This window comes from Erythrolamprus reginae, chromosome 10 (genome assembly GCF_031021105.1).
Source record: "Erythrolamprus reginae isolate rEryReg1 chromosome 10, rEryReg1.hap1, whole genome shotgun sequence".
NCBI classification, from domain to species: domain Eukaryota; kingdom Metazoa; phylum Chordata; class Lepidosauria; order Squamata; family Dipsadidae; genus Erythrolamprus; species Erythrolamprus reginae.
The window spans coordinates 39,524,538-39,542,216 of NC_091959.1; the positions used below are offsets into that span (position 1 = coordinate 39,524,538).

At 46.0% G+C, this 17,679-nt stretch overlaps 1 protein-coding gene across 1 annotated transcript in view; it reads left to right on the top strand.

Annotated features, from left to right (window-relative positions):
- FBRSL1 (fibrosin like 1) overlaps positions 1-17,679 on the top strand; it is a 499,240-nt gene that overhangs the window by 395,844 nt on the left and 85,717 nt on the right. Inside the window, 1 exon segment of the mRNA XM_070762728.1 lies at positions 9,666-9,711. Within this exon segment, the coding sequence (XP_070618829.1) occupies positions 9,666-9,711 (46 nt within the window).

The window sequence follows — 17,679 nt, forward strand, 5'->3', positions numbered from 1 at the left end:
TGTCCATCCATCCATCCATCCATCCATCCATCCACTCACCCACCCATCTATTCCTATCCAACCAAGTTTTCTGGCTGCCTGTCTGTCTGTCTGTCTACCTACCTATCTATCCACCCACCCACCATTCCATCCATACATCCATTGCTATCCAACTAAGTTATCCAGCCTCTGTCTGTCTGTCTGTCTGTATCCCTATCCACCCATCCACCATTTCATCCATCCATCCATCCATCCATCCATCCATCCATTGCTATTCAACTAAGTTATCCAGCCTCCCTCTCTCTCCCTCTCTCTCTCCCTCCCTCTGTCTCTCTTTCTATAATTTATCTGTCTATCTATGTATTTATTCATCCAGCCACTCCTGTCTATCTGTCAGTCATTTCTTCCACCCATCCATTTTTCCTTAAAATGCTTTTAGGCTGAATGAAACACGTAGAGTCTTTTTCCCCCTCCTTTAATGGATAATTGGTTGTCAGTTCTGGTTCCTTAGAAAACCTTGAGCAATTAATTTGAGCCGTGCTGGATTTCAGCTGGGAAAGGGAGACTGATGAAAGTAGCCAGCATGCAACTACCAGTAGGATGTTCTACTGCAGGTGTACCAGAGGTAGGGAAGTATATATTTTAACAGGAAGGGAGAGGGAAAGGAAGAAATGACAGGGAGGGAGGGGAGGAAGGAAGGAAAGGAAAGGAGGTAGCAAAGGGAAAGGGGTAAGGAAGAAAAAGAAGGAAGGGAAGAAAAAGAAAGAGAAAGGAAGGAAAGAAAGAAAGAAAGAAAGAAAGAAAGAAAGAAAGAAACCACTTCTTCGTTTGGCCACAGTTGTCCAAAACCCTTGACCTGCCTTGACTGGAGTGAGTGTGGAGCTGGCCTGCTGTGAATGGGCGCAAAGACTCCCAGTCGGAGCGAAGCTTTGATTTGGATGAAAGATTTGGACCACGATCTGGATTTGTTTGTAATGGAAACGTGCGTGCGCTGCTTTCCCAAACGCCTATTTATCGTGGCAGAACGGTTATCTGACAGGCGTTCCTTCCGCATTGCCGGCATTCAAGCTTTCTCTGCAGGGCTGATAATGATCATTTTCGGGGTCAGCTTTTATTTCTTGGCTAATATTCCTGCGGAGGAAAATCCCTTCGACTCCACGGTTTAGCCTGTTGCTGGCGAACAAAGCCTCCTCCCTCGTGGGCCTTTCGTTCCGCTCATCCCTCTAAATCCTTTCCTTGAAAGATCAAAGGCTCGAGATTGTGGGATGTTGTTTTAATTCGGGCGTGATGAACTGAGCAATCGGGCAATTCCAGGAGTAGATGAATCCTTTAATAGAAGAGGTGCCGGTTGCCTAATAAGGCCGGGATGATTTTACAGGGTTGCACGACCAGGGAGAAAAAGGGATGGGAGCAAAAAGATGATGGAGGTGAGCCAAGGCACCTGACGTCTTGAGGGAGTATGAGATGGCACCTCGTTTCTCTATATTCCGTGACGCAAACTCCTGCAAATAAGGAGGGTCCAAGGAAACGAGAGGGAAGCAGCCAGGACATTTAGGTGGGATTCTCCTAGAGTCCTAGACCTATTTGTCTAACCTTCTGTCCATCCAAGTCAGTTTTTCCTGCTTGGTTCATCAAGAGGAATTCTGGAGTTTGCTTGAGAGAGAGGAGGGAGGGAGGGAGGGAGTTGTAGGGAGGATGAAACAGAAGGGAGGGAGGGAAGGAAGGGAGAGAGGCAGGGAGGACAGAGAAGGAGAGAAACAGGAAGAAAAGATAGAGAAGAAGGGAAGGAGGAAGGAAAAAAGGGAGGACAGAAGAAAGAGAGGAAGGATTGGAGATCAAGAAGGAAGGGAGGACGGACAGAGAAGAAGGGAGGAAAGATAGAAGGAAGAGAGGACAGAGAAGAAGGAAGGAAGGACAGAAAAGGGGAGGGAGGACAGAAAGAAAAGAGGAAGAAAGGGTGGGCAGAGAAGAAGGGAGGAAGGAAGGGAAGACAGAGAAGAAGGAAGGAGAAAAGAAGGGAGGGAGAGAGGAAGGACAGAAGGAAGGACAGAAGAAGGAAGGGAGGACAGGGAAGAAGGGAAGGAGGGAGGGAAGATTAAAAGACAGAGAAGGAGGAAGGAAGGAAGGAAAGAGTAGAAGGGAGGAATGGAAGGAGGGAGGGAGAAGAGAGAAGGAGAGGAGCAAAGAAAGGAAAGACAAAGAAGAATGAGGGGAGGAGAAAAGAAGGAAAGACAGATAAGAAGGGAGGGAAGAGAATCTGAAATTTACCGCTTTACAGCATATGGAGAAGCTGTCCTGCCAAGCGCAGTGTTTTATATCTAAGCTGGCACGCCGGGGTCTGCTGTTAAACAAAATCTTGGCAGAGAGGAATGCCTTCCCCTCCATTTCACTCCTCCAGCAAGAGGTGATTTAAGCATTGTAACCTCAAGCGAGGAGCCCTTCCCCCAGAGAAGCGATGTCACCGTGTCTTAAAAGCATTTCGGGGAGGGTGTATTGCGCCCAGTGCGCAGAGATAATAATAACCCTGATGGAAAACGAGGGTTCCAAAATTTGTGTCAAGCTGCCATTTCTCCTCCCCCCCCCTGTTCACGCTACTTGTCTTTGCACTTACAACCTCTTGCCCCGCCTCCGAACGGTTTTTTTCCTCTCTCTCTTTTGCTCTTGCAAAAAAATAAAATAAAACCTTCCTTTTTCCAGAGGGCCAAAGAAACCAGAATCGAAAATCTCTCCCTTGATTCCTGCAAATCTCCTGGGTCACAGCCCAGAACTGTTAGCCGTGTCTGGTTAACGTTCCTCCGAGTGTTTATCCCATTTCCTAAACCTCCGACTATGAAATATGCGCCGTGCTAGAATCATTCATAAAGCACATCATAACACAAGAGCCGGGCCAGAATAAAATCAGGGAAATAAAATCAAGGGAAACTAAGCTACGTTATTTATTTATTTATTTATTGGATTTGTATGCCGCCCCTCTCTGGAAACTCGGGGCGGCTAACAGCGACAATAAAACAGTGTACAATAGTAATTTGGTATTAGAAATGATTAAAAAATCCATTAATATAAAAACCAAACATACATACACACATACCATGCATAGAATTGTAAAGGCCTAGGGGAAAGAGGATCTCAATTCCCCCATGCCTGACGGCAGAGGTGGGTTTTAAGTTGTTTACGAAAGGCAAGGAGGGTGGGGGCAGTTCTAATCTCTGGGGGGAGTTGGTTCCAGAGGGCCGGGGCCGCCACAGAGAAGGCTGTTCCCCTGGGTCCCGCCAGGCGACATTGCTTAGTTGACGGGACCCGGAGAAGATCCACTCTGTGCGACCTAACTGGTCGCTGGGATTCGTGCGGCAGAAGACGGGTCCCGGAGATAATCTGGTCCGGTGCCATGAAGGGCTTTATAGGTCATATCCAACACTTTGAATTGTGACCGGAAACTGATCGGCAACCAATGCAGACTGCGGAGTGTTGGAGTAACATGGGCATATTTGGGAAAGCCCATGATTGCTCTCGCAGCTGCATTCTGCACGATCTGAAGTCTCCGAACATTTTTCAGAGGTAGCCCTCATGTAGAGAGCGTTACAGTAGTCAAGCCTCGAGGTGATGAGGGCATGAGTGACCGTGAGCAGTGACTCCCGGTCCAAGTAGGGTCGCAACTGGTGCACAAGGCGAACCTGGGCGAACGTCCCCCTCGCCACAGCTGAAAGATGTTTCTCTAATGTGAGCTGTGGATCGAGGAGGATGCCCAAGTTGCGAACCTTCTCTGAGGTTAGCCGCAAGTTTGGCTGCTTCTGTTTACTTTGCCACATTTCCCCGAAAATAAGACCCTGTCTTGTATTTTTTTGAACCCCGAAATAAGTGCTTGGCCTTGTTTTTGAGGAGGTCTTATTATTTTGAGGCGAGTGGAGCAAGATAGAATAGAATAGAATAGAATTTTATTGGCCAAGTGTGATGGGACACACAAGGAATTTGTCTTGGTGCATATGCTCTCAGCGTACGTAAAATAAAATATACATTTGTCAAGAATCATGTGGTACGACACTTAATGATTGTCAAATAAGCAATGAAGAAGCAATATTAATAAAAATCTTAGGATATAAGCAACAAGTTACAGTCATACAGTCAACATGGGAGGAAATGGGTGATAGGAATGATGAGAAAAACTAGTAGAATAGAAGTGCAGATTTAGTAGAAAGTCTGACAATGTTGAGGGAATTATTTGTTTAGTAGAGTGATGGCGTTCGAAAAAAAACCCCTGTTCTTGTGTCTAGTTGTCTTGGTGTGCAGTGCTCTGTAGCGACGTTTTGAGGGTAGGAGTTGAAACAGTTTGTGTCCCGGATGTGAGGGGTCAGTAAATATTTTCCCCGCCCTCTTTTTGACTCGTGCAGTATACAGGTCCTCAATGGAAAGCAGGTTGGCAGCAATTGCTTTTTCTGCAGTTCTGATTGTCCTCTGAAGTCTGTGTCGGTCCTGTTGGGTTGCAGCACCAAACCAGACATTTATAGAGGTGCAGATGACAGACTCAATGATTCCTCTGTAGAACTGTATCAGCAGCTCCTTGGGCAGTTTGAGCTTCCTGAGCTGGCGCAGAAAGAACATTCTTTGTTGTGCTTTTTTGATGATGTTTTTGATGTTAGGTGTCTATTTTAGGTCTTGAGATATAATAGAACCTAGAAATTTGAAGGTCTCTACTGTTGATACTGTGTTGTCTAGTATTGTGAGAGGTGGAAGGGTTTCTCCTAAAGTCTACCACCATTTCTACGGTTTTGAGTGTGTTCAGTTCTAGATTGTTCTGGTTACACCACAAGGATAGTTATTCAACTTCCCGTCTGTATGCGGATTCATCATTGTCTCGAATGAGTCCGATCACTGTTGTATCATCTGCAAACTTCAGGAGTTTAACAGATGGATCGTTTGAGATGCAGTCATTAGTGTATAGAGAGAAGAGAAGTGGTGAGAGTACACAGCCTTGGGGGGCACCTGTGCTAATTGTACGTAGGTCTCCTCTTGCCTTCTTACCTGATTTCCAGCTCTGTCTCCCTAGCCCAGTGATGATGAACCTATGTCACAGGTGGCACACAGAGCCATTTTGGAGGGCACACGAGGCATTGCCCTATGTCAGCTCCAGCGCATGCGCACGATGGCCAGCTGATGTTCAGCCTTGGGGAAGGCTGTTTTGCCCTTCATTATGTTGTTTTTTGCCCTCCATAGGCTTCAGGGAAACTTCCCTGAAGCCCCGGAGTGCGAAAAATGTCCCAACAGCCAAACCAGAAGTTCGGAAAAACAGACTTCCGTTTTGCCTGTTGTGCTGTTTTTCGCCCTCTGTTGGCTCTGGAGGGCGAAAAACAGCACAATGCTACCTACACTTGGGCAGGAGTGAAATTGCACATGGACACGCAAGGGCACCTGTGCGCCCCTGCTTGTCCATGCGCGATTTCACTACCTGCCCATGTGCAGTAGCATACTTGCGCTGGACTCCACTAGCACTCAGAGTCACGGGGGTGAGCACAGGTCACCGTTCCACCTTAGCAGCCCACCTCTGTTTATGACTCTTTTTCGCCCTTGTAACCGTTGCAGCCTCCTACGGTACTCACATTCCGATGCTTGACAACCGACTCACATTTATGACGGTTGCAGTGCACCGGGGTCCTGACACCCCCTTTGAGTCCTTTTCTATAATAATAATAATAATAATAATAATAATAATAATAATAATAATAATAAAAAATTTATTAGATTTGTATGCTGCCCCTCTCCGAAGACTCGGGGCGGCTCACAACAACGATAAAAACAATATTATACTGGCACAAATTTAACATTAAAAATAACTAAAAACCCTATCATAATTAAAAACCAAAGAGCACATAAATACCAAACATAAATTATAATAAGCCTGGGGGAAAGGTGTCTCAAATCCCCCATGCCTGGCAGTATAGGTGGGTCTTAAGTAGTTTACGGAAGACAAGGAGGGTGGGAGCAGTTCTAATCTCCGAGGGGAGTTGATTCCAGAGGGCCGGGGCCACCACAGAGAAGGCTCTTCCCCTGGGGCCCGCCAGACGACATTGTTTAGTAGTCGACGGGACCCGGAGAAGGCCAACTCTGTGGGACCTTATCGGCCACTGGGATTCGTGCGGTAGCAGGCGGTTCCGGAGGTACTCTGGTCCAATGCCATGTAGGGCTTTAAAGGTCATGACCAACACTTTGAATTGTGACCGGAAACTGATCGGCAGCCAATGCAGGCCACGGAGTGTTGTGGAAACGTGGGCGAATCTGAGAAGCCCCACAGTGGCTCTCGCGGCCGCGTTCTGCACGATCTGGAGTTTCCGAACACTTTTCAAAGGTAGCCCCATGTAGAGAGCGTTGCAGTAATCGAACCTCGAGGTGATAAGGGCATGAGTGACTGTGAGCAATGACTCCCTGTCCAAATAGGGCCGCAACTGGTGCACCAGGCGAACCTGGGCAAATGCCCTCCTCACCGCAGCCGAAAGATGATGTTCCAATGTCAGCTGTGGATCGAGGAGGACGCCCAAGTTGCGCACCCTCTCTGAGGGGGTCAATAGTTTCCCCCCCCCCCCCCCCCCAGGGTAATGGACGGACAGATGGAATTGTCCTTGGGAGGCAAGACCCACAGCCACTCCGTCTTGTCTGGGTTGAGTTTGACTTTGTTGACACCCATCCAGACCCCAACAGCCTCCAGGCACCGGCACATCACTTCCACTGCTTCGTTGACTGGACATGGGTATTGCCCCCCCTCCAAATGAAAGTTGTTTACCTGCTTTATTTATCATTTTGGATGTTCTGCTTTTGCAGGGGGGGGGAGGGAATCAAGCTTTATAAATTAGATTTCAGGAAACTCTTATGCAGATAGATGGGTTGTTGTTTTTCCCCCCTTGTCTGTTCAGTTATTGACATCCTGGCCCGAAACTGAATATCCCTGATTAACCAGAAGGCTGTTTACAGGGTTTAGGTTAATTGGATTTCTTAACAACTTCCTGGGGCTGAAATGTAGCATGGATGGGGTTTCAGAAAAGAGCAGAATGCTGCCTGGGTATATAAACAGGAGGAAACCGTTTTACATAATAATCCGATTAGCAGAAACCAGGTATAATCGGCTGCAGTTGTGCGTCTCTTACAAAATGAAATACAATGGTAGTAGTGGACCTTTGATTGATAGACGTTTCTAAGAAGACAGATAACATTTTAGGTAGGATCTGTATGGGTAATCCTCCAGATTCAGGTTTGACAATTTGTTTAGTGACCATTCAAAGTTAAACCACAGCGCTGGAAAAAAGTGAATTGCGGCAGGCCATTTTTCATATTTACAACCATTGTAGCAGCAGCAGCAGCAGCAGCTCCTTTTAACAACCCCATAATCTCTTGCTTGGTGGAATCTGGGCAACTGAATAAAGCCAGCGGAGTGTTTACTGGCCCGATGCCTTTCCTGTTGCCAGAGTGGAGTTTTGTTCAGCAAATATATATTCTCATTGTGCCCAGAGAAATACAGTAATACCTCATGATACGAACTTAATTGGTGCAAGGAGGAGGTTCGTAAGACGAAAGGTTCGTAAGACGAAACATTGTTTCCCATAGGAAACAATGTAAAGTCAATTAATCCGTGCAACCAAAAAAAACCCCCGCAAAAAACCGGCGTTCGGCGACTGCTGGGAAGCCGCGCGGCTGTTTTAAAATGTCACAGCCGGCCTGGGGGGCTTCCCAGCACCCCCCCGAACCCGGAAGTTCGGCAAAAGTTCGGGGTTCGGGGGGGTGCTGGGAAGCCCCCCAAGCCGGCTGTGACCTTTTAAAACAGCCGCGCGGCTTCCCAGCTGTCTCCCGAAGCCGAACGCCAAACCCGAACTTCCGCGTTCGGCGTTCAGAGACAGCTGGGAAGCTGCGCGGCTGTTTTAAAAGGTCACAGACGGCCTGGGGGGCTTCCCAGCAACCTCCCGAACCCGGAAGTTCGGCAAAGGTTCGGGGTTCGGGGGGGTGCTGGGAAGCCCCCCAGGCCGGCTGTGACCTTTTAAAACAGCCACGCGGCTTCCCAGCTGTCTCCGAAGCCGAACGCCAAACCCGAACTTCCGCGTTCGGTGTTCGGAGACAGCTGGGAAGCCGCGCGGCTGTTTTAAAAGGTCACAGCCGGCCTGGGGGGCTTCCCAGCAACCTTCCGAACCGAACCCGGGGTTCAGAAAAATTTTGCCTCTTCTTACGAACTTTGTTCGAGTTACGAACCGGCGTTCGGGAGGCTTCTGGGAAGCCCCGCCGCCCGGCTGTCACCTTTTAAAAACAGCCGCGCGGCTTCCCAGCAGTCTCCGAACGCCGGTTCATAACTCAAAAAAAGTTCATAAGAAGAGGCAAAATTTTTCTGAACCCCGGGTTCGTATCACGAGTTGTTCGTAAGACGAGGGGTTCGTATCTTGAGGTACCACTGTATAGAATTTTTTATTGGCCAAGTGTGATTGGACACAAGGAATTTGTCTGTCTCTACCTAGGATCGAACTCACAGCCTCCTGATTGTGAGCTCCACCTCCAAGCCACCGCACCACTCCTACAATCATTGCAGCATCCCCGTGGTCAAATTCAGATGCTTGGTAACTGATTCAGATTTATGACGGTTGCAGGGTCATGTTATCCCCTTTTATGACCTTCTAACAAGCAGTGGGGAAGGCAGGGTCACTTAAGAACCACATTGTTAACTATAACAGCAGCAGGGATCCAGCTGTGGCAAGAAAGTTGGTAAAAACAAAGCTCACCTGATGACCCACTTGCTTAACAACAGAAATGTTGGGCTTAGTTGTGGTCACAAGTCGAGGACTATGTGCATTCTCTAAGCCTTGGTTTTGAATGTCATTCCATCTTCTCTCTCTCTCTCTCTCTCTCTCTCTCTCTCTCTCCTGTATCTTCTATATAAAACGGGTAGCATCACAGTGTGTTAATATAAGGCAACTGGCAGTTGGAACAGAGTTTTTTCAGGTGGGGAGGAGGAGTAGAACCTCTAACTCCTTAGCATCACAGTTTGTTAATATAATACTGTATAAGAAATACTAATGATTTGATGGTCCTTTCAAAAGATTTCATGATAATAATAATGATGATGATGATGATGATGATGATGATGATGATGATGATGATGATAACAACTTATTAGACTTGTATGCTGCCCCTCTCCGAGGACTCGGAGTGGCTCACAACATGATGAGTGAGTGCTATTTGGCGTTCATATAGAAGATACAGGAAACATGAAAATGTTAGATGTTCTACTCCTCCTCCCCACCTGAAAAAACTCTGTTCCAACTGCCAGTTGCCTTATATTAACACACTGTGATGCTACCCATTCGCTAAACTGGACATAGGTATGGCCAGCGCGTGACTCATCCAGCTTACAGGCCGGGAGTTTAGACATTCTACTCCCCCTCCCCACCTGAAAAATAACTCTGTTCCAACTGCCAGTTACCTTATATTAATATGTTCTAAGGAGTTACACATTCTACATGAAGTTTCAAGCTTTAAGTGTCATTTAACAAACCCGATCACATCGTTTCGTAGTGAAGCATGGGTATCTAGCTACTAGTAATGTTATAATATTGCCCGTCCTCCAGATATGATGTGCAACTAAAGTCTTCAATCTCAAAGTTTTCTTCTGTTGTGGCAGTTGGAGAAATACTGAATCCTCTTTCTCTGGTTGTGTCTTCCAGGCATCAGAAGGTTCCGAGAAGCTGTTCACCCCTCCAGCAACAAAAGGTAGGTCAAAATGGAAAAATGCATCTTGGGTGTTTGGTTAAACGTCTTCTTGTACTTCTGAAGACCCTCTTCCCAGAGCTGGGAATTTGGAAGAATATCCTGGCCATTAATCTGCAAGAAGTCTCCCTTATGGTTTCTGTCCACCCAGCTGTTTAGGCCAAACCAAGACATCAACTCCCATCAGAAAACTAAAATCACTTTTTAATTGATATTGGCTATAATAGCAGAATCTTTGGTGTGTGTCCCCTCCAACCCCTTATACTCATGTGAATTGGGGAAGGGATGTCTGCTTCAGTATTTGCTCATGCCTTCTTCATGTTTTGGACTTCAACCATGTATTTTACTTGTCACTCCAGAAAAAATCTGGTCTATCTGTGAAGATTATCTTCTTTCATTTCTGTATTTTCAGTTGTTTTGTCTAGATGCTTCAGTTGTTTTTGAGATTCTTGTGTATGATGTGGGCTGTTTCCTTCATTCCATCCATCCATCCATCCATCCATCCATCCATCCATCCATCCATCCATCCATCTCTTTTTTCCTTCCTTCCTATCTTCCATCTATTTTCTCCTTCCTCTCTTCTCATCCTTCCATCCATCCATCCATCAATCTCTTTTCTTCTCTCCTCCCTCCCTAAAATAGGTTATTTTACCTACCTGCCCACCTACCCTTCCATCCATCCATCCATTAATCCATCTCTTTTCTCCTCCTCTCCTCCCTCCCTTCCTTCCATCCATCCATCTCTTTTCTCCTCCCACCCTAAAATAGGCTCTTTTTTTACCTACCTACCCACCCGCCTGCCTGCCTGCCTGCCTTTCCTTCCTTCCTTCCTTCCTTCCTTCCTTCCTTCCTTCCTTCCTTCCTCACATATATTAAGATTGATTCTTAAAAGTTTTTCTTTACATTTCCTTTCTGGTTAATTTTTCTTTTTTGTAAACCCTTCTTTCGTAACTAAATCACCCGTCGCATTTCCTGATTAATTGTTGTGTTTATGATGGATGAACAGCAATTAGAAACATAGAAGTCTGACGGCAGAAAAAGACCTCATGGTCCATTTAGTCTGCCCTTATACTATTTTCTGTATTTTATCTTAGGATGGATATATGTTTATCCCAGGCATGTTTAAATTCAGTAACTGTGGATTTATCTACCACGTCTGCTGGAAGTTTGTTCCAAGCATCTACTACTCTTTCAGTAAAATAATATTTTCTCACGTTGCTTTTGATCTTTCCCCCAACTAACTTCAGATTGTGTCCCCTTGTTCTTGTGTTCACTTTCCTATTAAAAACACTTCCCTCCTGGACCTTATTTAACTATTTAATATATTTAAATGTTTAAATAAGGTCCAGGAGGGAAGTGTTTTTTTGGTTTCCATTCTGGTCAGTCCTCTTCTTCACCTGTTTTATATCCAGGGAGTACTGGACTGTTGAACAGCTGGTTTTCATTCATCTTGTGAGTAACACAATAGTGTTTAAAAACAGTTAGGAATCTCCCACTTCTTGGGAATGGAAGCTCATGCCTTTCATCCATCAGTTATTGTTTGATCATTTCCTGGTCTTCGGCACATGATGGTTTCAGTCTGCTGTTGCATTTCTACGCAGCTGTGCATTCAAATGGACTTTAGATACTTCATTAGACCATCATATACTGTAGTTCATTAAGCTTATTATCCATCCTGGTCACCACAAGACGACAATTGGTAAGAAGCCTGAAGACTAAAACATATGAAAAAGGGTTGCAGGATTTGGGTTTGGCTACTCTAGAGAAAAGAAGGACCAGGGGTGATACGATAGCAGCATTCCAGTACAGTGATACCTCGTCTTACAAACTTAATTGGTTCCGGGACGAGGTTTGTAACGTGAAAAGTTTGTCAGATGAAACAATGTTTCCCATAGGAATCAATGGAAAAGCGATTAATGCGTGCAAGCCCAAAACTCACCCCTTTTGCCAGCCGAAGCACCCATTTTTGCACTGCTGGGATTCCCCTGAGGCTCCCCTCCATGGGAAACCCCATCTCCGGACTTCCATGTTTTTGTGATTCTGCAGGGGAATCCCAGCAGGGGAATCCCAGCAGGGGAATCCCAGCAGGGGAATCCCAGAAGCGCAAAAACGGGTGCTTCGCTGGCAACGGAAGTCTGGAAGTGGGGTTTCCTAGCGAGGGGAGCCTCAGTGAAATCGCAGCATTGCAAAAACATGGAAGTCCAGAGGTGGGATTTCGAGGACTTCCGTGTTTTTGCGATGCTGCGAATTCACTGAGGCTCCCCTCGCTGGGAAACCCCACCTCCGGACTTCCGTTGCCAACGAAGCGCTGGGATTCCCCTGCAGCATCGCAAAAACACAGAAGTTCGGAGGTGGGATTTCCCATGGAGGGGAGCCTCGGGGGAATCCCAGCAGCGCAAAAACGGGCGTTTCGCTGGCAACAGAAGTCCGGAGGCGGGGCAACCCAGTGGCAGCGGCTTGGGTTTGTAAAGTGAAAATAGTTTGGAAGAAGAGGCAAAAAAATCTTAAACCCCGGGTTTGTATCTCAAAAAGTTTGTATGACGAGGGGTTTGTAAGACGAAGTATCACTGTATTTGAAGGGCTGCCATAAAGACGAGTAGAATTAAATTATTCTCCAAAGCACCTGAAGGCAAGGCAAGAAATAATAGATGGAAACTAATCAAGGAGAGAAGCGACCTAGAATTAAGGAGAAACTTCCTAACAATTGAGGACAATTAACCAGTGGAACAGCTTGTCTCCAGAGGTTGTGGGTGCTTCATCACTGGAAGTTTTCAAGAAGAGAACTGGACAGCCATTTGTCTGGAATGGTATAGGACAGTGATGATGACCCTATGGCATGGGTGCCACAGGTGGCACATGGAGCCATATCTGCTAGCATGCGAGCCGTTACCCTAGTTCAGCTCCAACATGCATGTGTGTGCCGGCTAGCTGATTTTCGGCTCGCACAGAGGCTCTGGGAGGGCGTTTTTGGCTTCCAGAGAGCCTCCAAGGGGATGGTGGAGGTGTTTTTACCCTCCGCCGGCTCCAGGGAAGCCTTTGGAGCCTGGGGAGGGCAAAACATGAGCCTACTGGGCCAACCAGAAGTTGGGAAACAGGCTGTTTCTGGCCTCTGGGGGGTGGGGGAAGCTGTTTCTGCCCTCCCCTGGTATTGAATTATGGGTGTGAGCAAACGCTTTTTCAGCACCCGAGAAAAAATAGGTTGGCCATCACTGATCTATAGGATGCGATCTCAAAGGTCATCCTTTTGATAAGATCCAGGGTGGCGCAGTGGTTAATGCAGCACTGCAGGCTACTTCGGCTAAGTGCTAGCTCTAGTTCAGCAGTTCAAATCTCGCCACCGGCTCAAGGTTGACTCAGCCTTCCATCCTTCCGAGGTGGGTCCAAAGAGGACCCAGATTGTTGGGGGGGCAAGAGGCTGATTCTGTAAACCACTTAGAGAAGGCTGCAAAAGCACCGTGAAGCGGTATATAAGTCTAAGTGTTATTGCTATCCTTCAGCAGAATTGATTGATTGATTGATTGATTGGATTTGTATGCTGCCCCTCTCCGCAGACTTGGGGCGGCTAACAACAATGGTATAAACAACATGTAACAATCCAATTTAATAAAACAACTAAAAACCCTAATTGTAAAATCCAAACATACATACAAACATACCATGCATAACTTGTAATGGCCTAGGGGAAGGAATATCTTAACTCCCCCATGCCTGGCGACAAAGGTGGGTCTTGAGTAGTTTGCAAAAGACAAGGAGGGTGTGGGCCGTTCTAATCTCTGGGGAGAGTTGATTCCAGAGGGCCGGGGCCGCCACAGAGAAGACTCTTCCCCTGGGGCCCGGCAAACGACATTGTTTGGTCGACGGGACCGGATCGGTTCTATCGCCCCTTACTCCAGGATTGTGGAATGCAGAACAACAAGCATTGGAAGGGACTTTAGGGGTCATCTAGTCCAACCCTCTGCAGAAGCAGGAGGCTCTCTATCATTCCAGACAAATTCCCTGTCCGGTCCCTTCTTTAAAATACTGACCCCCCCCCCCAAGTGATGGAGCGCCCACAACTTCCGAAGACAAGCTGTTCTCCCATTTAAAACGACACACTCTGTGTGTGTTACTTAAACACACGCCCACACAACACACACAAACACACACATGGTCCTTAACCCACATTCTCCCAACCGAGCAGCTTGTAAATGCAGATGGCTGGAAAAGGCTGCAGGTTCTTGGATGTCACTTTATGCGCTTTTGTTTTGTCCACTCTGCCAAAAAAATCCACCAGTGGCCAAGCAGTCGAGATTTCTTGCTAAGGAAGCCCTGGGTGGCTTCTTCTGTCCCCCGTTTGATCCAGAATGGGGACCTGGTTGCCTGGCTGGCCCGGACACATAATTTGGTTGCTGCCAGGGAGTCAAAAGCTTTTTTTCCCCCTATGTGTTTCTTCTCTCCCCCGTCCCACTCGCCTCGCCCCTTTTTCCCTGCTGTGCTAGCCTGTCACCATAAATCATTCTAAGGGCTGAAAATGCAAAACCTCGGGAGAGAAGCCGTGCTGTTTATTTCAAGAGGGGGCTAAGCGGGTGTGAGGCCTTTGAAAGGGTGGGGGCTTTCGCCTGGTGGCTGCTCGTGAAATGAAAACTTGCCGGTAGCACTCGTGTTGAACTTAGTCGGCCTTCTATAACCACCTCCTTTCATCATGGATGGATGGGTGGGTGGATGGAAGGAAGGAAGGAAGGAAGGGTATTTGGTAAAAGGCTGAAAGGGAAGGAAGGAAGGGGGGAAGGAAGGATATTTGGTAAAAGAGTGAAAGAGAGGGAAGGAGGGAAGGGAGGGAGGAAGGAAGGAAGGAGGGAAGGGTATTTGGTAAAAGAGTGAAAGTGAGGGAAGGAAGGAGGGAAGGGTATTTGGTAAAAGAGTGAAAGTGAGGGAAGGAAGGAAGGAAGGATATTTGGTAAAAGAGTGAAAGAGAGGGAGGGGAGGAAGGAAGGAAGGAGGGAAGGGTATTTGGTAAAAGAGTGAAAGTGAGGGAAGGAAGGAAGGAAGGATATTTGGTAAAAGAGTGAAAGAGAGTGAAGGGAGGAAGGAAGGAGGGAGGGAAGGGTATTTGGTAAAAGAGTGAAAGTGAAGGAAGGAAGGAAGAATGGATATTTGGTAAAAGAGTGAAAGTGAGGGAAGGAAGGAAGGAGGGAAGGGTATTTGGTAAACGAGTGAAAGGGAAGGAAGGAAGGAAGAATGGATATTTGGTAAAAGAGTGAAAGAGAAGGAAAGAGAAGGAAGGAGGTAGGTAGGTATTAAGTAAAAGAGTGAAAAGCAGGGAAGGAGGGGAGGAAGGGAAAGTATTTGGGAAAAGAATGAAAGGCAGGGAAGGGTGGTTGGTAGTTCCAGGATTGGTCTTCTCCTACCTCGTCTGCTATGTTGGCTCTAGGTTGAACTTTGCGCCTTCCTTCCCCTGTGTCTTCTTCCTAAGCTTCAAAGGAGGCCCACAATCTGTCAAAGCACTAGGAAAAAAATATTTTTATTTTTCATGGAGAGAAACAGTAGTTGAGTTTGCTAATTACATTTCCGTTTGGCCTGAAGAGTTTGATCCTGGCTGGATCTCCAATAACAACACTGAACAAGTGATCTGGGAAAGAATCAGAGGAAAACAGCTTCTCTTAATTAGCAAGCAGACATGCCAGAGACTCAGCCAGAATCAAAACTGTGGTTGAAAAGTCTGGTTTCAGCCCAGCTTTTAATGATTCAAAGATCGATATGTTTCTTTGTCTGTCTGTCCATTCATTGACCTGTCTATCTGTCCATTTATTCATCCATCCATCCTATCCATCTATCTTTCCATCCATCTATCTATCTATCTATCTATCTATCTATCTATCTATCTATCTATCTATCTATCTATCTATCTATCTACCGGTATCTATCTATCTATCTATCTATCTATCTATCTATCTATCTATCTATCTATCTATCTATCTATCTCCGTCTTCCATCTTCTCTATCTATTCATTATATCAATAATTTGTCATTTATCTATTTATTCATTCTGTTTGTCAATGTCTGTCTGTCTATTCATCCATTCTGTCCATCTGTCTTTCCGTCCACCCCCCCTTACCATCCTATCTATTCTCTCACCCTCCCTCTCTCTCTCCATCTTCCATCCATCCATTATATCTATTCCTTCTAACTGTATCATTTATCTATCTATCTATTCTGTCCGTCAATGTCTGTCTCTCTCTTCCCATCTACCCATTCTAACTGTCAATGCCTTTCTGTCTGTCCATCCACCTTAACCATCCTATCGATTCTCTCTCTCTCTTTCTGTCTTTCCATCTGTCCATCCATCCCCCTTACCAACCTGTTCTCTCTCTTGCTTTCCCCATCTTCCATCCTTCTATCTATTCTACCTATTCATATGCATCCAATTAAATAAATAAATAAATAAAAATCTATCAATTCCATCTGTACATTCTGACTTTATCATTTATCTATCCGTTCATTCATTCTGTCTCTCTGTCCATCTCTCCATTCTGTCTATCTGTCTTTCTGCCTGTCCATCCCCCTTACCATCCCATTTCTTCTCTCTCTCGCTTTCTCCATCTTCCATCTATTCTACCTATTCATTCATTCTGTCCATCACTGCCTGCCTGTCTGTCCGTCTGCCCACCTTACCATCCTATCTGACATAACCACAAGGCCATCCTCAGTGCGTGGACTGGATCCCAAGTCACTTTTTTCAGTGCCATGGCAACGTTAAATGAATAGTTCTAGGTTCAAGGACGATACCTGTATCAACACATGTCACATTTGAAGTCACTTATTCCCGATCGAGTCTTCCTCTAAGACTCCAAAGCAGGAGTCCTCAAACTTGGCAACTTTTAAGACTTGTGGACTTCAACTCCCAGAATTCTGCACGGCTGAGGAATTCTGGGAGTTGAAGTCCACAAGTCTTAAAAGTTGCCAGGTTTGAAGACCTCTGCTTTAAAGTGTCCTATATCCACTTCTCTACATTCCCATCCCACCGTATCTGATCCACCTGCTTTGTTGTTTTGAGTCAGGGGTCCAGTGGAAAACCACACAACCCCTCGGGTCAATTTTCAATCAGTGCCTCTTATCTCTCGTCAGTAAAAGCTCAACTTATACAGGCCAGAAATGTCAACAGCTGATGGAGAAAAGCAATTTATGGCCTTAATCTCAACAGCAGCGGAGTACAGTATTATCTGAGACAAGCGGGCAAGACCCAACCCGTTACCAGCTAAGAACATCCATGGCTGAGCCAACCTTTGCAAACCCCTCCACAGTATTGGGGTGAGGAGTTGAGCTCTAAACCTCTCTAGAGTCCTCCAGTGAGCAATCGGCTCTTATTTTAAAGTTATTGGGGTACCCGCGTAGCTTTCCCCCATCGCCCGGCGCAAAATAAATTGAAGTAATACTGTAGGAGATAGGAAGTATTTAATTATTTACTTGGGCATTACAGACTGAAATTGCTTTTTGATTTAATGCATCCAAAGGCAGGTCCATGTTTTTCAGAGCACAGAGAGAGAGAGAGAGAAAAAGAGAAAGAAAAACTGTAGCATCTCCCCAAATTATTCTCGGCTGCATAAATGTCTCCGCAAAGTGCCTTTTTTTCCCCGAAGATTTGGTCCATTTCGTGGAAATAGTTTACATTTTAAATGTGGCCCTGTTAAATATTCTAGAAGGCTTAACAGCACGCCAGACCTTCCAGGATAAAAGAGAACGAGCTTTCAAAACAAATAAATTTGTCTTGCTGGCATAAATGTTGTATAAAGATGATTTGTTTTCTTTAATTATATAGTCGATTGCTGGGGAAGGGGGGGGGGGAGAGAGAAAGAAATAGTGGGGAGAGAAATATATAACCAATGTGCTCAGCTCTACCCCAGCAGCCAAGTTTTAAATTTGCAGTTTGGAAGGAAAGTCAATTAAAAGAAGCTATAGGGTTAGGTGGAAAGGCGTTTCAATAAATAACTCCAA